Consider the following 22,912-nt stretch of genomic DNA (forward strand, 5'->3'; position numbering starts at 1 on the left):
AGTTCAAGTGTGGGTGGGATGGTGTGAAGAGCAGCGCTGGGAGAGGGGCAGGAGAAGAGGGCAGCAGGAGGGCTGCAGGTGAACGCACCTCAGGCCCAGAGCTCAGCCCTGAAGTAGGAAGGCACCAAGCCGTGCTGCGCTGCTCCAGCTCCGACAGCTTCAAGCATGTTATCGCCAGCACTGCATGTTGAGTGTCAGAGTGCTGCAAGGGCACTTTCCTGAGGCAGAGCGCGAAAGGTGAGAGGCTGGTTGTAGAGAGTGTCTCTTGGCCATTTTAAATTGGCACATTGGCATCTTCTTCCTTGCAGGAGACTGCACGGTGGACTCAGTACAGTGTGTTACACAAGGCACTGCCTTCTGCTGCCCACCTGCCAGCAAGCAGTGCTGCCAGAGATGAGACATACAATGGTAGGGCTGTCTGCAGCAAAGGAGCTGGTTGCAAAGGAGGAAAACAAGATTCAAATATTTTGAAGTCGTAATTACATCTTCGGTCTGGGTCTGGATCCAGCGGGGGCTGAGTCATCTCCAGCAGCTCCTCGGGGTTGGGGCCGAGCCAGGTGCCCAGGGCTCCACTGCCTGCAGCAGGGCTGCAGGGCTGGGGTTGGGGCAGCTGGTATCTGTGCAGCACATGGGGATGTGGGAGGGCATGCAGCAGGGTGGCCGTTTGGCCTGAGCCCCTCTCGTTTCTGTCACAGTACAGGGGCTGCAGGGGATGCCGGGAGCGCAGAGCAGGGAGAGCTGGGCTGTACGTAGGCCAGGGCATGAAATCTTCCCTTGGCAGATAGGGAGCTGCTAAGGTTTACCCCCAGATCTTCAGACTCTCAGATAATAAGGCTCTGCAGCAAAACCAGCCGGGCACTACTGCTACTTCAGGGCTAGGAAAAGGCAAAATGAATCAGAGTCTTTCAAACACAGCAGAAGCCATTTATTCCCCGTGTAGGTGATCTTTCCGAGGCATCTCCACGTCAGAGCTGGATACTGAGTGTGGACAGAAAGAAAAGGGCCGGCCTTAGCAACGTGACACCGCAGGCGATTGCTGGAAGTGGCGAGGCAGGAGGCGCTTCCAGGCGGCGGAGAGTGGGGCAGAGCGGCATGGCGGCCCGAGGCGGGAGAGCGGACCTGGGAGGAGAGGGCTTTGTCCTGGGAACGGGGTTGGGCCTCGGTCCGGGGGCACCGAGGGGCTCTCTCCGTCGAGGAGCTCCTGGTGCTGCCGGCACCCGGAGGCAGGCCCCGGGTCGCTGGCGGGCTCCGTGGCCTCGCGAGGGAGGGCTCCTGGTGCCGGAGCGCAGCCCGGGGCGAGTGGGGCGGCTCCCAGACGGCGCCGCTGCTGCCTTGAGAAGGGCGGGGGCAGCCCCTTGCTCCGTCACACGGTGGGAGCTGTCGTGCTCTGTGCTGGTGCTGTTTCTCTTTGTTGGTACGCAGAGGGGAAGCTGGCGTACTGCTTGCTCTCGTTCTGTGTTGTTTGCATCGTGGTAGGCCTTGGAGATGTCGGCGGGGAAGCACAGGGCTACAGGTAGAAAGTTTGGCCTTGCTCTGTGGAGTTTTGTTTTTGGCCATGAGTGCAAGAATACAGGGCTGTTTATGGCGAGGCCTGATCCTGCACCAAGAACGGCAACAGCATCATCTGTCTTCCTGTGGTGTCACCCAGCAAAGGCTCGAGGCAGAGCGTGAGCCCCCCACTTCTGTGCTGCGGCTCTGGCTGTGCTGTAGGAAGACGTCCCTTTGTTTGCCAGTAGCTGACTTGGTGTAATATCCCTTTAGCAACGTGGCGCAGTTAAGAACTAGTCATAGCGTGTGCTGTGATGTCCAGCTATTTTTTTTGCCACCTCGCCCTGGTGTGTTCCAGAGGGACAGCAAGGCATGGGGGCAGAGGCAATATGTGCAATTAGACTGAGTGCTGCGGGGGACAGGGGGCAACTTCCACTCGGAAGAACACGCGAGTGTAAAGCTGTAAATACAGCTGTCGTGGCGTTATCTATGGATCTGTGTCAGTGACAGGGAGGCAGCAGGCCCACAGACCCAGAAAAGATAGAAAGAAAGAAAAACAAGTGTTGGCAGTTTAGGGGCCTGCCCGGTCTGGTGGCTAATGCGGCAGGGGACCCGCAGACCAAGCCCTGGGGAAGACAAAGGGAGAAGGGGAAAGGTAGGGAAATTGTAGACGGATCTAAAACAAAACAGTGACACCAATCTGAGGAGGGACGTTAATTTACTAAATATGATATCGAAATTGAGGTTAGCAAATCTGAACAGAGAGAGTTCAAAGCTGAGATTCTTACTCCGTAAGCTGCAGGGGGACCACGTGTTTCTCCGCCACATATGAAGAGAAAGACTCCTGGTCAGCCAGGTGGCTTCACCAGCCCCCTCCAGACACAAAGACCCTTGGGGAGTGCAGCTCCTCCCCTCCCCCTCGGAGAACCAAGCACCCAAAAAAGGCAGTCCCCAGGAAGCAGGACATTCACTCTTTAACTGCCAGTGCTTTACATGATGTTATGATGTGGAATACTGACAACAAAAATCACAAAACCATGAGACTAGCATCATGTCTTCCGGGAGAAGGAAGTGCTTTTAATAAAGTCCAAGAGAAGTCCAGAAGATTTTTGGATTGCCTATTAATTTTAATGCACTCACATGTTCCCCCTCACTGAGCATTAATCTTCCTACCTTGGCATCATTTATTCCCTACCATGTGGAAACAGCTAGAGATGCATTACTGAAAAGTTTATAGTTTCCCCACGAAAAAATAAGTAGTGTTAATGTATGTAGGTCACTCCAAAAGTAATGCCTCCTATTTATTTTCCTGGGAACTAAATAGTTACAAAGAGCACAATAACACTATTTGATAGAGGAAATTCTCAGCTACAAAACACTTTTCCAGCACAGTCACCACCATTAGCCACTTTGGGCAGATGAGCTGATTGAAGCACTCTTCATTTTGTGGTGTGACACCTGTGCATAGCCATCTGGAATGTGGCTTGTCTTTCACATCACATTTGCATCACTGTCAACACTGCTGAAACGTAGCACCCCACTCCTTGCTGTGCTCACATTCACCATTTGGTTTCCATAAGTGTCCAGCAAGCATCAATGGATGTCAGTGGGTGCCATGTTTTCCTGATGGAGAAATTCAGTTTAATTCCTTTGCTTCATACACACTTCCATGTCAGACGCCATTCTGTCAGACTGCCCCTCTGCTGCCGTCTGTCACACAGCAACAAAATGCAATGGAATATTGGTGGGAACGTTCAACCTCTACTGCCATACCACCAACATCTGCCTCTAATGTTGTGGGCTAACCTAATAAAATAGGAGGCATGACTTTCAGAGCAGCCTTTGTAGAACAATTATGGTCTGGCAATATCATTTACTAAAGCTTTGAGAAGGTAATGGGTGTGTTACAAGCACAGTGAAGGACAGAGTGGCAAACATACAATAGTAGGGTGTAGGAAACCTGATTTCTCTGTTGCTGGTCTACCGGAGGACTTTGATATACAAAGTTAACTTGCCTATTCTCCCTATAAGTAAGAAATCAAAGTGAAAGTTAATAAGATCTACCTTAAGTCCTTTAGGATCCTTGACAGAGGACTAAATGTTATCACAGTTTTATAAGATGCTGAGAAGTTATCCACAACTGAAAGATCAAAGAATCCTAGGCAGCAAGCATTAGAGTTGCATGAATAGCAATTCACTGTATGTCTGTCTTTAACAAGGAAACAAGCAGTTCGTGGCAGCAAACAGTTTCCAAGAAAATTGATAGACTGCTCATCCCACTAGTTCACTATTTATCTGGGTAGAATAAAGCAAATTATTAGAAAATGTACATTATTATAAGGTAGAAAATGTAAATTATTCTTTACATTAAAGTTCTACTTTTTATATCAAAATTTTCCAGGTCTTTTCCAGTTACCACTCTATTCTTATACTTATCAAGAATAAATAAGTTGATTTTTCTCTTACATAGAAGCTGTTGTTGTCAAGGTGTTAAAGGATGTCTTCATGGGCTTTTGTGTACTCCCAGCTGCGCTTTAAACATTTTCAAGATGCTAAAGTCAGGGACCTGAGGTGCTTATTAAACATCTAAATTAGATGTCTGAAAAGGTGAACTGTCCTCAAGCAGCACTAACATACAGGGCTTCCTGATAAAGAGCATAGATCTAGACACTTGTCAGACTGCCGACCTTCCGTGTGACAGTATTGCCCACACAAGATTCTGTGGTCCACAGTAGTGCCTGAGGTGGTCATGGCAAGTTGATACCTACTCTCACTTGTGGATCTCACCTAGTAATATAATGCTTCAGAACAGAGCAACTTGTTTCTAGGAAAGCTGTATTTTCTTCTGAAGCACAGAGTCCTTGTTCCCCACAGAACACTAGAATAAGGACTAAATGTTAAGACCATCATCCCTTCTTCATTATCATCAGCTGAACCTCTCTGTAAAGCTTTACACAGGTGCCAGCGCTGTCAGGGTTAGTACTGCACCTGCTTCATGAGTGAATGGAGGGTGACAGTCTATCTGGATTCCAGCCTATTAAATATATCCAGTGTTAACTGGTGCTCCAGGGAGCTATCTCAATTTTGTGAAAAGGTACTTTCAGACACACAATAATCATCATATTGAAAACCAAAATAAAACGAGCTTTAAGTTGTCTGGCTAGCAAGCGTTTGAAAAATCTTGTTGTTGTAGGCAATAGCTGCAACAAAGAACAGGATTGCTGTTTTTAGAGTAGGAGGAAAAGCACATAAAATAAATGAACACAACTCCTTGATTCCAGTAATCTTCATGAAAAATTTGCCTCCTCATTCTAGGGAACCTTTAATCCACTAATAGAGAAGCATCAGCTCTATTTTAAGTTGTACACAATGTAATGAACAGCTATAATTACTTCAGCAGAATAAGGAACGTTATCAACCAATATGTACTGTAACTCAGGCAAGTTTTTTATTTTGTCAGCAGTTGGAACATACAGCTGCTCATATTTGTTAGTATTTCACAATCAACATTACATTTATTTACTCACTTACAAACTGCTTTGAAGTGCTACTTTTTTTTCTCTTCCCAGCCAAACAAACTACAAACTGTAGACATCACAAACACTGCACAGAAATATGAATTACACATGAATGGAATACAAAGATGAGAGGGAAGAGAGAGAGAAAGAGGTGTTAGCTCTTAAACATGTAACCCGAGTTCTGATGAAAAAAGAGATTCTAATGGCTCAGAAAACTGTGCTGTATGCTGAGTACACAGTAACGTATCCACTTCAGTCTAATATTTGCCAGGCAAATCACAAAGCCCTCTCAAGCTACAGCAGCAGATAATTTCTTTGAATGTTTTCCTGAGCTCCTGACTCCGGAATGCATAGATAAGTGGATCAATGATGGAATTGCACATGATGAGGATGAGGTAGAAGTTAAAGTGGGACATGAAGCACACACAGTAAGGGTTGTAGGGACAGGAGATGTAGAAAATGAGGTGCAGGAAAAACGGGGCCCAGCACACAACAAAAACTCCAATCAGTATAGTGAGAGTGATGGCCCCTTTCATGTTGGCCCCTTGGCGAATGGGGCCAGTCCCTGGAAGAACTGCTATCTTCTTGATATGCATCCGAGCCATCATGAACATGTGAACATAGCGGGATGCCATGAGAATGAGCATGGTGAAGAACATGCTGATAAGGCAGATGATGACAACACTGCTGTCAGAGTAAATGATGAACAAAATGCCTGAGACAGTGCAAGCAGCCCAGATGCATGTGATGATGACCCCTACACGCTTGACCGTCATGATATTATGGTACTGGAGGGCATAAAAGATAGTAAAATACCTGTCCACTGCTATTGAGAGGAGACTGCAAATTGATGCAAGCAGGGAACTGCAAATCACTGAATCAATAACATTGTCAATGTTTATGGTAAAGCTCTGTGCGTCTGTGTCTGTATTGTTTAGCAGCGTGATGACAATAGTTTCTGATCCATTAGATACACTCACTAGCATATCAGCCACTGCCAAGCTACAGATGAAGAAGTACATGGGCGAATGGAGGTTCTTGTTCTTGGCTATTGCCACAATGACCAAGACGTTCTCCAGCAAGCTGATGATGCCCAGAGTCACAAACACTTCAGGGGATACAAAGAGTTGTTCATAGCAGCCTCCTGAGGAGTGGCCCTTTGCACTGGGCTCGCTGGCACCCCCGTGCAGTCCATTACTGTGATTCCAGAAATGGAGAGGCTGGAGTGTCCCACGATGCTGGGTGAAATTCATCTTAAGGAGAACCCCTTTCAGCTTCCTGCTTTTAAAACTGTCCTTTTTGCATTCCTCTGAAATCCTCCTTTTGCTTTTCAGTTTGGGAGGAAAAGAAAAATAAGGCAGCACCGAGGCAGACAGTAGTTCAGAGCACTTCGTCTGCTGTTGTAAAATACGGTGTCAAACTCAGAAATGCTGGTTTGCTCTCTCACAGATGCAGATTCTGATCATCATCGCATTCATCTCGGTGATCTGTATCACTGAGTCCCAACAGTCTGGAAGTTTGTATCAGATTCTCCTCTAAGTTCATATCTTGCTTAGTTCACTGTTATGCTGCAGGTCTTTTTTTTAACCCTTCCATTGAGAGGTGAATGTAAAATGCTCAAGTGACTGCTGCCGAGCAGAAACTAATTTCAAACTCCAAGCACCAGTCTCGCTGTCAGGCAGTGCATGCTGGCTGCCTGCTTCATGGTGTGTGGAGAAAAATACTCGGCACTCTCCGCCTCTGCTTTGCCTTCCAGCCAATGGGACTCGGCGCTGCAGAAAGTCGAGGGGTTGCTGATTCTGAGCCTCTCTGAAACATCACACGGTACTGCAGACTTGGTTGCTGCGCGAGCTTCCAGTAGCAACAGGCAAGCAGAGGGGCTACAAGAGATCTATCTTCCTTCTTAACTTTTCAGAATAATATTTTAATACTGATTTTGTATTAGCAACCTTACAGCACTGTACTACCAGTCTTGCAGAATTTCCTGAGTTGAACTGATGGGTTTTTATTTTTCAGACTGTGATTTGCTGTGATTTAATTTTGCCTCTTCTGTGGCATAAAGTTGCTTTGCTTTGTGTATCTGGCAAGATAGAGAAGGGACTTGGAAGCAAGGGAATATTTCTCCCCTCCTGCTTCTCTCTCTCAGACCTCCTATGCATCGGTAACTTTTCTGTGCCTCAGCTGTCCACTTGCAAGACATGGCGTTGCAAGGCTGCATTTTACTGGCTAAGCCTGCTGTAATTTTTAAGGAATGGAGTCCATCCAATGACCAAAAATAGGGCAAGGAGGCCAAAGACTTGATTATCGTGATAAATTTTCCTAAAGAAAATAATTTTATCCCAGGTAATACACTTCTTCATCTTATTTCCATGAAGGAAAAGGTAATAGAGTTGAATCCTGAAGCCTTGTCACCATCAGGAATTAGAATGCTGCACACACACAAAAACAAACAAACAAACAAAAAAAAACAAACAGGCAGTACTTAGAACAGATGAAGGAAAGCAACAGGAGACAATGTTGTAGCCTGTGGGAAATGTGGCTCAGACACAGGTAATGGCAACAAGTCATGAATAAATCTAGTAAAATCCATCCAAATGTCTGTCCCTGTGGTTACCTGACATGAGCTGAAAGTCAGCTTGTGTGCAGCCTGCCAAGGTAAAGCCCTTGAGAAGGAGGAGTAGAATGTCAAATAAATAGAAAGAAACAGAGACGAAAGTTGTTTTAGTGTTTCAAGAAGTGCAATTAAAGACTGAAAACCAACTATAGGAAAAGAAGCTTAACGTATAGGTGGATTTTAAAGTTACAGAAGCTTATAGGAGAGTCAGTTGTTACACCTGAGTGCAATGATGTGGTTTGAATGATTATTTCCAGTTGCCTAAGAGAAAGGGTATGGAGACATCTGTATCTGGAGTGCAGGAATCTGTTTTCTTCACAAACATTTTTCATCTTTCATGCATTAGCCATTTTCCAAATGAACAGCTAAAGAGACACAGGAATATAGCATGCTTGTGGAAGCACAGCTATCTGTACTCAACAGCCCAGCATCAGAATGAAGCACAATTTTACTTTCATATTTGGATTTGCTAAAGATCAATGGTTACTAAGATTTGTATCAGAAGAAAAGCCTTGGCCAATTACTTCTGGGACCTCCCCCATATAGATTACTTCACAGAGCTGAAACATAAACACTCAAGACAAACAGAAAAATTTGAGGCGCGAGAAATCCCATGTTTATAGTTTGGAAACATCATTCACCAGCAACACATCCTTGCAATGAAAGAACAGTTTGCTGCTGAGAGGGCAGTATTTACTTTCCTACCAAGACATAATGCAAACCAGGACTCAAAAAGATTTACTATCTAGCTACTGGTTCCTGGCCCAGTAGCTGTAATTCCTGCTACAGATAGGACTTGTGTACCTAACCCTTAAGGGCATAGCTACAGTGGGAGAGCAGAGACAACAATTTAAAGAAAGACTGATGTGTGAGAGCAGCATCTCTCCAGACAATGCATTTTTCTGCACCTGCAGCCAGAAGTTTGTCATCTGCAAGGCACACTAGGGAGGCAGCTGCTCAGTATCCCTTCCTTCACCACTCCTCCTTGTGTGGCCCACAGCACAGGGGCTTCTACCCTTGGCTGGCTTTGGTGGACCCAGAGCAGTAGAGGATGGCAAGAGCAGACAGGAGCTGCCTCCAGGAGACATTGTTCTGTTTCCTTCTTCTGGCTCTTCCATTTCACTGCACATTATCTCTGTTTTCATCTCCAGCTATCACCAGAGAGTAAATGTAAAAATAAATCATTACCTTTCTCTGACTAGAAGGCAAAATGTGTCGTACGAGTACTTCTTTAAATGAGAAAAAATATTTGCATGTCTAAATATTTCTATGGAAGAAAATGGATATATGCCTCTGGTTCCCACTTAGCAAAACCAAAACCATATAATTCTAAAAAGCTCAAAGGAACTTCATTCTGTCGTCCCCGAAAGTGTATTAAGATTTTTTAGTGATGGATAACAGGAGTAATATACTAAAACTGTTTCTTAAATTTTAAAAAGCAAAGTTGAGCTAAAATTTCTTGCAAGTATTGTAGGTGATGCAATTTTCAATACCATAAGAAAACTGCAATGTCTGAAGAAAACGATAAACAAATTATGGTTATATATTAACACAAGCTCCAGTGCTTAGGTGAAATGAAACATCAATGAAGATTTGATACTGGCCTCCCACTTCAATATAACAAGGAATCATAGGATAAAAGATATTATTTTAACTAGTCTTTCAAAATGTCAATTTTAAGAGTTCTCGCTACATAATTTATCCTTGTCCTATGTTCCATTTCCACCTACCCTCCAACATCCACCCTCCAGATAGAGTTACCATCATCTCTACCTCACAACATTTTTAAAAGTTGAGCGATTGTATGACAGTTCCTTTTGAAAGTCAGAAGAAACACTTAATTGGAGTCATCAAGTACATAAAATCCCAATAAAGATAAAGAAGACGAGTCAGAATCAGACTGTATTGGCCCACTGGAAAATTAAAATAAAGGTAAAGTGATTTAGGTAGTCACTTCCCTGCTCAAGGTCTGAGAATATTTTAATCCTATGTCCATGCTGCTCAAGCACAGAGATGAGATTTACTATTTCAGTGTCTGTCCACAGAAACAGAGGGGAAACTGTAAGAAACTCATTAGAAGGAAGAGCCAAGGAAGCAGATTATCAAAACAGTATTATTTTCCATCGAGTCTGACACAAGCATAAAGATGTGTATCAGTACAGAACTGGCTATCACAAACTTCAGATGCTATCCTAGAACACAAGAAATACAGAGAACTAATACTGGTTTTGAATGATATAACGGTGATGCCTGTTGCATACAGCAAAGAAAATTCACATGGTAGGTCACTACTTCTGCAGCACAGAACTTGAGAAGTCTATGTGCAATGTTACTACCCAGAAAAAAAAGTACTATAAAAAATAAATTATGATTCTTTCTGTTTGTATGAACAAATTCAAAAAACAACTTAGCCAATCTGGCCACCGAAAAGCAGTGAAATTTACATTCCACTGGCAAATAAAACATTTCCACCTACTTGATTATGCTGTGAATGTGTGAGTGGAAAATTTCCCATTAAAATTCCATGAGTTCTGGGGCTTTGAGCACTTAAATATTTAAATCTGATCTCACTTCAACTTTAGGCAATTACTGTTGTGATCATGGAGATCATTAATATGTAGTCAATGCAGTAGTCACTATCCTTGTCCAAGTGTTTTCCCTCCCAACCACTCTCTCCCAAATAATCAATTTTCTCTTATTTGCTTTTACATTCAGGTACTTGTCTGTTCATATTCATCAGAAGCACTTTGTATAAAAGATTCTAGAATCTGCTTCGTGTTGGTATTTGTCTCGAAATAGCTCTCCATGGACCAGCATGAAGGATTAAGTATAAATTAAAAATTGCTCTTCATCCAGTTCAGCAAAACAAAAGGCAATAATCTTGAAACTGTCAATTCCTCAGTTTGTTTTATGCCAAAAAATAAGCTGTTAATCTGGCCTTTTCCTTTTTTTTTTTTCCCATGGTCTTTGTGTACAAATACAACAAAGGAAATATTTATAACAATTACATGCTCTTCTTCACTCCCTATATCATCCTAAACAGAGCAGCTTTCAGCACTGTCATTGCTTCTCTCACTTCAGATCATTATATAATTTTATATTATGAACTTAAGAATGAGCTTTGCTTTTTTAGTTTATCATATTTGGTTTTCTTCTGTAATGCTATTCAGTGTTTTTCAGTGTGAGAGGTGCAGTAGCGTTTTATGCTATCAAAAAAAACTATTTAGTCAGTTCAGCTGTCTAGCCATGAAAGCTTGGAAAATGCTATGTCTCATTATAGTCGAATGAGAAGCAGAGAACCAAGATAGAAAAAATTTCAAAACATCATTTAGAGATAGCTCAAGGTTGCATAGTGGCAAAAAACAAAACAAAACAAAAAAAAAACTTGCTGTTTTGGATGACATTAGGTTAGTTCAGTCTTTCAGAAAAGTCCTGAGAGTGAGGGGTATAACCTACTGTTAATGTGATATGGAAAGGTACTAATAACTAAAGTTTTCTATTCCAGTCCATTTTCTTCAGAGGGTGGCAGTGCTGTTATATTCCAATGAATAAGCCATGCACCTACTTCTTAAATTCATACCATAAAGTGACTGGTGAGACAAGTGTAAAAAGATTAACAGGTTTAAAATCAATTGATTAGAGCCTCTGTAAATCAGGATTATTTATTGTCGGAATTAAGGAAGATACCAGCAGCTGTGGTCAGGGCCCTGACTCCAGTGTGTATATCATTCGGTACTACCAGATGGCATGTGTCCTAAAAGGCTTCTGCTTGCAGAGTTTGGGGGACTAAAACCCTTTAGTGTTGAGGGTTGGGGCTGAGAAAATAACACGCAGTTAGGTCTGGAAAAGTCTGATCAAAGAAAACATTAATTCTACAGAAACCATAGTTTGTGAGCAACTTGATGCAGAAGAACTATCCATTGTTCAGTAATTCAGTATTGTAAATTCACATTCCCAGTGGTTTATAGTTATGGGACCTATATTTCCATCCAGCTGGTTTGCATTTAATCTCTATGGCTATAGAAATGCCAGTCTTTACTTGTAAACCAAATTCCTGGTACTGTTCCATTTATAACATTCTTATTATACATCTTGTGCATATGACAAGTTCACAATTACTAGGCTACAGCTGTTGCCATGACATAATTTCTTTTGTACCTTTGCAAAGAGAGTAAAATGCTGGTAGCCACTGTTAAGATGCATAATTTATGGGGGTGAGGGCAGTGTTACATATACGCAGTTACTGAAAAACAGATGATTTTAATTCTTCCTGCATGTTCTGCATTTGTACATGTAAAATGCTTACTCCTATTTCAGTTCCACATCACATTCTGCACTCCCTCATTCTTTTCCATATAATTCCATGCACAGGAAGTAAGAGCTACTCCTCAAGAACACCAAAAGTAGCTTTAACTTTGCTAAGAGTTAGGCTCCAAATGCATAGTTAGGCTCCAAATGCATAGGACTTTCACAGCCTCCCTCCTTTCTGATATATCTAGCTTTCTGATATATAAAGCACAGTGGTTTTTTTAGCAGAGATATTGGGCAAATTCTGGACAGTCTGCCAGTACAGCAGGGAGTACTTGTAAACTGTTTTCCTCCATAGGAATTAATTTTTTAAAAAACAATTAGAGTTATTAGAGTTATAATCTGGTATAAGTCACAAAGTAGACACCCCAAGCCACCTGACAAATGAGTGATTTAGGCAGCAGTGGTGACAGTAGAGAACAGCAGATGAAAGGGCAAACCTGACACTGTCTTGTAGTAAGCATTATCTTCACTGACATGTATTTGTCACAGTTTTGTCTAAGAACTGGACAAAAAGAGGAAAAGTATTTTAGAATAACTAACAAAATGCCTAAGCTCTTAAAGAGCTATCGTGTATCTGCAATGATTTGGTTTCTTAGCAATTTCTTTGCATCAGTCATCAAAATAAGGTGATAAGAACATTTTGTTTCACCTTTCCACAACTACTGCAATTGCTGGTACTCTTTCAAAAATCTTCAATATTCTGAAAAGTCCAAATTTGAAGACTATATTGATAGTGAACCTTAACCACTGGAAAGCAGAATTTTTTTTCATTTGCAACGCTTACACAAAAAAAGATTCTTTGAAATTCAGGGGAATTAATCAATTATTTTTCCGAATAGCAGAGATAATCTGGGCTGTATCATTATTCTGAACTAGGTTTTCTTAAACCTTTTCCCCTTCCCTTTCCCTTTTTTTTTTTTAATCTTCCCTTCTATTTATGAGAAAGCATGCACTATGAATCCTTTTCCTCACTACTACCAAGGTGGATTTTATGGCTGCCTGTGACAGAGGGTGATAATTTGATAATTTTCTGTCAGAGCAGACTTGCTTGAAAAGGGTAAATGGGTATGTGAGAACAGTGCAGTAAATTAAATGCTGTAGCTCTTGCCTTCGTGGGGTTCAAAACTCCATATTCTAAAGCTAATAGAACAAACAGGAGACAGAGGAGGTATCAGTGGTAGAAGAGTAACGCATGAATTACCTTATTATGGTCTGATGCAGAAAAGGATGGATGAGAAATCAGTCCAGGCTAGAAAATGCTTTTTGTCCACAGAATAGGTAGATTACTGGAGGTCTAAATCTTTAAAGTAAATAAAAGATTTATAAGGTCTCAGAGGCAGAGTCCTTTATCTAGAGAAACTGCATCTTTTTTGAGAAATGATCAAGAAAATCCCCAGAGGCCTCAAGTTAGACCCCAAATACTTTAAAATATTAGTAATATTTCATCTGCCTTTGTACTGAAAGGAAAAAAAAATACTGAAGCTGAATGTTTAGTAGAGAGCAGAGAAGGTTAACTGAGAACTTTGAGAGTTAAACAGGAATGGCCAAGCTAGTAAATGCTGTTTTCCAGGTGCAGTTATCTATGTGTGGCTCTCACGTATTAGCAAAAGCAAGCACTGCCAAGTCCTGTATGTCTTTTATTTATAAAAAACTCCCATATGCATCTTCCTATGTGGGTAACGGTATGAAAAGATCATCTTAAATGAAGCATAGCAAGCTTCTTATGAGGGCCATCAGCTTCTTTTCCACCTCAACTAGCACAATGTCTGTACAAAAAGGACAGATAGTAAGGTTATTAAAATTCACACAAGTTACTTTCTTCATTAAAGAGATTCAAATCACTCTAAGCCAGAGAAGGGTAGTTTTCTTTGCTAGACTCATGGAAAACATACCGTTATGTTCTGATTAATTTAAGGAGAAGAAAAGAGAAAACAAGGATGAAACATTACAGATCAGTTTTAACTGTCAAATATGAGGATATGCTCCCAGTTCTTGTTATATGAGAATATCTAAGATCTTCTATTAAGTAAGCAAGCAATTTAATGCCAACCGTGCTTTAGATCAGTTCACCAGCAGAAATCCTTTTCTTGTTGTGAGGACATTTGAAAAAAGATGTTACTTTCTGTGCATTTTCCCTACCTCTGCAGTGACTATTTTCCATACATAGTGGCACAGAACTCATGGAAGTAGCAAGTTGAAGCATTTCTAATCCTTTTAGAATGTCAGTGATATGAAGGGCGATTTTGTTTAAGGGTATGTGATTTCCAAACAGTGCATTCTTATCTGGAGAGTAACTGCCTGCAGAACTAGTGGTTTGTCACTTCTAATCACTAAAATTAATATTAGGTATTTGATAGTAATTTGAAGGGATCAAACAAACATGAGACCCTATTGTCCTAGACACTGAAAAATACAGTCTCTCCCTTCCTCAGAGGATAACTGGCATCTCAGAGTAGACTTTTTTTTACTCAAGAGAGTAATCCCTGCCTGCCCTCTACAGTCTCCACCTAAACCACAAATATATACTGGGTCCAGTCTCAGAAAATACCCGATATGGTGTAGTTCTCACTATTTCTCTTAATTCAGAACAGTGTATTCTGTTGAACATATTGCCAAAGCTCATTTTGTATATGGCAAACACATTGTAAATGTATAAGCACTCAGTTATTCCTCAGCTTTCTTGAAATTAATGGCAAAATTCTTACTAGGTTCATTACAAGTCTGTCATTAGAAGTCTGTCTTAGTTGTAAATTAATTACTCAGTCTCTGCCTTTGACAGCTGCCTTTTCTTTGAGCTAGAACATACTGAGCAATAAAGAGAGAAAGTAAACTTGTAAGTACACAATTCTATTGAATTTTCTAAATAGCTGAGAAACCAATAATTCATGCTTAGTGGAAAAGAGACGATCATTATTCCCTCTCTTCTAAAAGCATTAATTTACAATGAACACAACAAACATTTTCCAGATGTATCATTGTACTTTTCCGAGCAACACAGATGTAGGAGAAGAGTATTCACCATACCCTTTGATCATCTCCATGGCCCTCCTCTGGACCAGCTCCAGCAGCTCCACACCTTTCCTGTGCTGAGGGACCCAGTCCTGTATGTAGTACTCCAGATGGGGCCTAGCGAGGGCAGAGTAGAGGGAGACAATCACCTCCTTCACCCTGCTGGCCACCCCTCTTCTGATGCAGCCCTAGGATACACTTGGACTTCTGGGCTGCAAGCACACTCTGCTTACTGAATGTCCAGCTTTTTGTCCACCGGGACTCCCAAGTCCTCTGTAGGACTGTTCTTGATGAGATCTTCTCCCAGACTGTTCTCATGTCTGGGATTGCCCTGACATCCATATATAATGACTTATAATGACTGTCATTATATATACACCAGTCATATGCCAAATACCAGCTGTGTGCAAGCCATGAGTGAACCACGAGGAATGAGCTATGTTCTGCTGGCCACAGTCCATAAGCTAAGTTCCATATGCTGCAAGCTTTCTTTCCCTTTAAAAAGACACTGAGACCTGGGCTTGTTCATCCTGGAAAATGTTCTGGGGAAAAATAATTGCAGCCTTCTATCCAGTATATAAAGGGAGCTTATAAACAAGATGCAGACTGAATTTTTATGTGGACTGCTAGTGGCAGAACACAGCAGAGTGTTTTTAAATTAAAAGAGGGGAGACTTAGGGCAGATGTTAGGCAGAAATTAGGATGGTGAGGCACTGGCATAGGCTTCCCAGGGAAACTGTGGGTTCCCCATCCCTGGAGATGTTCAAGGCCAGGCTGGATGGGGCCCTGGGCAGCCTGAGGTGGCGGGGGCAACCAGCTCATGGCAGGGAGTGAAAATAGATGATCTTATGGTCCCTTCTCATCCAAGCCATTCTATTGTTTTATGATTCAATGATTCTATGAAATTTTATGTCCAAAGAAAATGTTCAAGCCTGACAAAGTCTAATTTTATGCAAATGCTTCATGATTGATGTTTTAGGACAAACAGACAAAATTCACCTAATGTGCAAATTATTCCCTTCAAACCAGAGATAAAGAGCAGCACACTATTATGATATTTAATACCTAGGCATAAAACTGGAATTATGTGTATTAAATAGGATATTTAATACTAAATACAATATTAAATTGTGTATAATCTAGCTTCTGTCTCTCAAGGTAAATTTTTTCTATACTTTATCTTGAGCTGATCTAATGTCAGTCATTATAAAGTCTTCTACTGCACATTCAGATTATACAGAAAAGTAGGTGAAATTATGCAGGGCTGAATGAGCATTATTTAGAAAAATATTTTATTCACTGAAAAATGGTATCTCAAATTGGCCAAAATTAACCACAAAAGTAATGAAGTGTAGTTAACATTTGCAGTCAAAAATATTCTGTAAAGTAAAACAACCAACATTTTATTGTACTAAAGCAATAAGCTGAACATACAGTGACAGAGATTTCTCGAGTTTTTCACTGGGTGTATATCTACATGCTGAATGCTCTCTTCTTTTTTCAAGTACATGACTTTCAAAGACAGACAGGTCTGACAACTGGTTACAGCTCAGGAAAAAGAGTAAGAAAATGATCAAAATTCATTCCTGGCATGAAAATGAACAAAATCAATGATGTTTTTTAATGGGATTAAGGAGTTTCTCAGATAAATGCCATCACAGGCAAACACATACATATGCCAGTCACAGGACTGAATATAGAGTATAAGGGAAAAAATAGTCAAATACCCCACAGCAGAAAGATGTTCAAATAGCTAAACATGGACATTGTCAGACTGTGTCTTGTTCTAGAAAGAAGGTGTTGAAATTAGGAGAGCACAGTAGACAGTCCTTTCAGGGAATGGATAGCTTTCTCAGTAAGATGACTTACCTCTGTGCCTCAGATCTGCAATGTGTTGTCCTTTGATCACAGGACTTATTACCTTGACAATAGCAATAAAGACCTGTAGAAGAATTTGGCTATCACCATACTCTCACAGTCAATTTACTTTTTCATTTGTGTACTATGGTTTCCCTCTCTGTGTGCACCTATCATGACCTTTATAGGATGTGGAAGAAATATCTCTGCTGCCTTTTTGCCTGAGATTGTGCTTATGAACATGCAGTAGACTTTAGGTACTCTTTCTGTTTACTTTAGGCTGAGTTGCTTGAAAAAAGATTCTTCCCATTGGATGAATCTTCTTAAAAAAATAACAAAGATGTTCAATTTAAAATGAAAGAAGCTGCCAGCACAGAGTCTATGATAAAAGTATGTTGTATAAAATAGTGACCTAGGCTGCATTTCACAAAAGCTTCCAGTAGAAGTCGATTCCTTAGTGATAATTAACAATAATCTTATGAAGTCTGATTTATCAGGTTCATGTGCAGTTCTCAAGCAGAAAACATTCCCTTGCATTCAGTATTCGCTGTGAAGGTGCAGTTGTGCAAATAGTTTCAGGTCATCTTGGGCTGGTGTAAGTGACTGCCATCAAAACCAAAACATTGTGACATTTTTAACTGCTCAGGGGAAAATGAATCCATGACCAGAAAATTCAAGGTTTCTTTGACCCTTTCTCTGAATATCAAATATTGTCAGCCATCAATGGAGAACAAATGTACTTATAAGCTCTTCTATCTAGAGCTATTCTGCTATTATGCAATTGCCCCTCTTCCCTGACAAGATGCTCTCTTGATCTCTCTCAGCAGTATGTAATCTAAAATCCTTCCTAACTGTCCTGGTTTTATCATTCCTGCTACATGAATTCTCACTAGAGATTTAAGAATCAAGGTTTCCTCTCATGTCTTCCTCCTCTTTATCAACAACCTTAAACCAAGTATTTAATATCATTGTTTGGATCCTAACTAGCCATTGTATCACCATGCGGCCGGTTGTGCTGCACAAGATTCTGAATGTCAGTCTACAAGACGATTATATCAGTACCACACAACAGTGAAACAGGCTAAGGGAATTTTCCAAGCTGAAACAAAGCTCCTTTAATTCAAATTGCTTCTGAAAAAATACAAATATGAACATTTCATTTTCTTCAGCTGCCAATAGAGGATTAAAAGCAGTTATCAACAAACAACTGCTCTTGACCCATCTTCAGCAAAAAAAGTATAAATGCCCAACTCTCTTTGCCCAAATCATGTGAGAAAAGTTGTGTCTTAAAAGCAACAGTGGATATGAAAATAGCAATTCTAGATCGCTTCCAGGAAGTTAATCCATGTACTGGAAAATCTCTAGAAAAATATGTCCTGATTTTCCCAGAAGGATTTGCAAAATAAGTGAAGCTTCTAAAATTTAACTCTAAATATTGTAAAGTTTGCTGGTTATTAAAATCTTGATTTTAGTAATCTGAAAACGAGTTATTGTTTTTGTAAATGCTGTAGATAATCCTACTGTTCAGGGCAACATATGTGGCAGAGAGAAATAGATTGTAGCTGAGATAAATTACAAAACGTAGTTCCTAGAATAGTATCTATGTTCACAGTTTATTGAAAACTGGAGGAAAAAAATCAGTTTTCTTGTTTCCGCAGAGAAGACAAGAAGTTATTCAGATACCAGTGATCAAGAATAAGCAGTGCTGTAAGTCGTAGAATCATATCTCAAAGTTTCTTGGGTTGGAAGGCATATTAAAGATCATCTGGGTGAAGAACATGCTTTGGGATACTCTTCAACCAAATAACTTCAAAACTATTACACTGGAAGAGTACAAAGTGTGAAAAGAGCAGGGTGATTTTGTATCTCAACAAAACAAACATTCAGCTTTTCTTTATTTTAGGCAGTTAGTATTGTATAGGTGACATTCATACAGAGAAATGTGCTAAGTTTTTTCTGATGATTCATGTAAGTGCTATTCAGCTTTTGTCACTTTTGTTTTGCCTGTCAATGGGCATGTTGTCCAATCTCAGAAAGGTTTTATGGGACTGTGCATGTGGTGCACAAAATATGAAATTGAGGTGAAACACTTCAAACAAGAAAAGAAACATAGTTAAAGAAAAGAAATAGAGAGGAGGAAAGCATCAGTATGTTATATTTTCTGACTTCAGACTCTCTGCTTTTTTTCCACTTTAAACACACATCAACAACAAACGTATCAGTCACTTCCTCAAAGTTCTCTGTTTTGATGATTTAATATAGGAGGTGCTGATACTCTCACTGCTGTTTTTCCACTTTTGACTTGAAAAACAATCTTTTCGTATCCCTTGAAACTTCCCAGTATGCATTATGTTTACCTACTGAATTCATATTCCACATTAGCTTTTCTTTTTTAGTTAATTCATTCAATCTTTCCTTGTGGTTCATGTTTTCTAGACCTTTCATCATTCTCATTGCTGTCTTCTTGACTTTTCCCCACCGTTCTGCGTCTCTTCTGAAGTATAGGTCAGGAAGTTTAATGAAATTTGGATTTATGCTGTTGTATAACTGATGTTTAGTTCTGTGAGCTTATTTTGCTAGTGCTATTACACTCTATTATACTATTCATAATAATATGAGAGGTTTGTCTAAAAAGCTCACCTTTCTTTTATGTTTGTACAGAGAATTTTCTGCATAGTACTTAGCAGTTATCTACAACTGCTATAGGAAAGGGCCAGTCATTAAAAACTAATATGGACAACTGTCTTTGCTGCTGCAAAATCTGGTAGTTTGCAGAAGTGGTTACTTACTCACTTCCTATACACTTACATTTCAGACATGCAGCAAAACAGAAAAATCATCCTGACTTTTGTATATTTCATCTATGTATAATACATTCCTATATGCTAACAAAAAAACCATAATTCTCAGAATATCTTCCCAGATCTCTCTTTCCAGTGTCCCCAAAGGTCTCAAATGAATTTTTTTCTGTAAAACCATAGCTACTTTCACAGTCCCTGGTAGCACTAATTTACCTGGTATTGAGCTCTGTAACTTCAGTAGGTCAGGAGTTCTTATATCACACACAAAAGGACACTTTTCATAATGGCAACTTTACCCTACATATATGCTACATATATGGATAAATATCACTGAAAATGTACAACTGCTTGTTTATCTTTGCAAACTCTGTTATGTTCCAGATGATTTCTATAGCAGTGAGTTTTTCTCTAACTACAAGAAAAAATCCAGATTTGTTCTGATCTGAAGTTGTACTTATAAGTTCTTGTATAATGTAATAATTCATTACATCAGTCACATTCTTCTTTTCAGGTGTGATGACAGCAGGAGAGAACCCTCTGCTGGGAGTTTCTGTATGTTATTTAAAGAAATCTGATGAATTCTTAGCAAATTAAACACTTCATCAGATTGAAATAATGCTCTTTTTTTTTTTTTGTCCAGGTTTTCTTAAATTTTCTCCATCCCAGTTTTAAACAAACACATGCTTGGTTCCACCTATATTCCTTACAATTTGAAATTCCTTAAAGTCTATCTGCTTGATGGAAACCAAGCTAAAAAGAGGATTAAGTCCATATGAGGGGCATTAAGCTCCCTACTAATTCTAGCAACAGGGATAGGTATGGACAAAAATAAGTAACATGTCAGTGGGTTTGGATAAAGTAGGGATCAATTTTACTTTGAAGAGATTCTTTCCAAGTAGACATTCACAGAATCATAGAATGGTTTGGATTGAAAGGAACCTCAAAGATAATTTAGTTCCAACACTCCTGCCATGGGCAGGGTTGGGTTGACATCCACTAGATCAAGCTGCCCCGGGCCCCATCGAACCTCCAGGGAAGGGGCATCCACAACTTCTCTGGGCTGCCTCTTCCAGCTCATGTGTACTGCCACAAATTGCTCAATGAGCTATGGTAGACAGAACCGCACAAATAATGTTAAAGAGTGAGAAGAGGGCACAGTTGGATCTCCAATGGATGATGGACCCCCTGCTACAGTTCTTCTTACTTCTTCACTGTTTATGCTGTGGTTAAGCATTGCTTGAAAGTTAAATGCCAGCTGGCTGCATCTTAGCTGTATTATCCCAGAGGATGTTTCAGTAAAAGCAAAGGAGAAAAAGTGATAAAATATACTGGGTCAGCACAGTGGTACATTAGAAAAAGAAAAATAATGCTTCCTGCAAGGCTGTTCCTCCAAATCAAAGCATCATCTCTCACTGCTCTGCTATATCTCCAAAAGGAAGGATGTTTCCTATCACTCTGAATATCACATTCAACCTTCCCAACATAACCCGACAGCCAAGAAACTGTTCTAGATGCTATCATACTAGCAGATGCCTACCATTTCCAAATACAGGGTCTGAAAAAGAAGGTTTTTAAGTAAGGAGGAGGAATGTTGAGTTCTGGTTTTCTTATTTGTTTTCTTGAATTTTATTTTTCTGCAACTAGATAGCCCCTCTGTAACAGATTTCCCACGCTTATTAGCATAGATGAGTTGCCTCTTTTGTCTCTCCACTCACTTTCATAAGGATGGGTAATGAAATTCCAGGTTTTTTTTTTCTCTTAGATATCTTGGCCTGGTTTCTCAAGATAACACCTTTGAACATCTGAGGAAATAGAGAATGCTGTGACTTTGTATTCCCACTGGCTGACATACCACGGAAGGAGAGACATCTCCATCCTCTTTCAGGTCCATATTTATTGCAGAGACAGTTAGTAAGGAAGGAAGAATAAGAATATTCAAAAACAAAATAATATGGGTCCTGATTCTCTTCCTCAAAAAATAAACAGCAGTTTTGCCACTCAGCTCAGGAAGAGCAAATGCTCCACTCAGAACATAATCTCTCTTTCAGTCTTAACACACAAACTTAGACTATTTCTTTTTGGTTGTTTAATTCTTGTGTGCCTGCAGTTCTTGTAGCACATTCTGCGGGTTTAATGTTGGCCTAAGAGAAAAGCAGAAAGAGATAATCGTATTTCCTTCACAAAGGAAACATGCTCATTAATGAGAATATCTTACAATCTTCAACATCCATGAAGAATTTGAGATTAAGCTGTATCTTTACTCTTTTCAAGAGAAAAGTATTAGATATTTGTGTAATCTTCCAAATTGGTTTTTAGCATACCCCTAAAGTGATGCCAGACTAGTTTGTTCCTTTGGTTCACAGAGAGGACTTCCAGTGTGCTTAGCAGATGTAAACCAGAAGCTTTTGGACAAACAAACAATTTCAGAAATGCTATGCTCACTCCCTCAGTAGAAGCAATTAACTTCCTCTCTGCTCTTTGGAGAATACTATTACAGAACCATTTCCTTCTTCCTTTTACTGCAGTTAATGAAAGATTTGTCAAGGCTTTGAATCAAATCTTTGAAGTTACTTTAACAAAGTTCAGAAAATTCTTATACCTTAACTTTCTGAGGTAAGGTCTAAGAAAGAAAGGAAAGCTGCCTTCTCCCTCACATCCTCTCGTTCCTGCACATGCAGGCACAAATACACACACACATTAACGAATGGAATTTTGTCAGCCCCTTGGAAACAGACAACACCAGATGTGGGGAATGCATGTGGGATTTAAGCCACTGGAATATAACTATAAGTATGCAGGGCCTCGAAAGAGGGCACACATATTTGAGAAGAGATAAGAGCATACAACTGATTTAAATAAACAACTGCATCTTGTTGCTTTGTGTTCTGCTTCAGAATTTGATGTTAGGAGTACAATGCCGTGGATCAACACAGGCAACATTTATGAAAAGCCTCACAGAAAAGTAGCTCCTGCAGAGTTCAACTGCTATTCCCTTCAACAACTCAGTAAAGTCTTTTGGATTGTTTCTGCTTCTAATTAAAGTACAGTCAAAACAGTTGAGTCATTCAGTGTAAATGACATTAATTTATAGGAACCTTACAGAGGAAAGATTAATATTATGTATTACCACTGTGCACAGAGAGAAATTCATAAAGATAATCACTGGCAGGTATTAATACATACATATTCAAAAGGTGCACTCTTGCAACAAAAATTGTACATCTTGTCCCTCTGGGCCCAGTTCTTCCTTCTACAGTCAGAATTCAGAGAGTTAAACAGAAACATAATCTTAAAAGCCAATGATATTCAAGCTC

At 40.2% G+C, this 22,912-nt stretch overlaps 1 protein-coding gene across 1 annotated transcript; it reads right to left on the reverse strand.

Moving 5' to 3' along the window:
• MC4R (melanocortin 4 receptor) lies at window positions 4,977-8,066 on the reverse strand. Its single transcript, XM_021387929.1, has one exon. It carries the CDS (start codon window positions 6,257-6,259, stop codon window positions 5,264-5,266), a length of 996 nt encoding a protein of 331 aa, XP_021243604.1. The 5' UTR covers window positions 6,260-8,066; the 3' UTR covers window positions 4,977-5,263.

This window comes from Numida meleagris, chromosome 2, assembly GCF_002078875.1.
Source record: "Numida meleagris isolate 19003 breed g44 Domestic line chromosome 2, NumMel1.0, whole genome shotgun sequence".
Lineage (NCBI taxonomy): Eukaryota > Metazoa > Chordata > Aves > Galliformes > Numididae > Numida > Numida meleagris.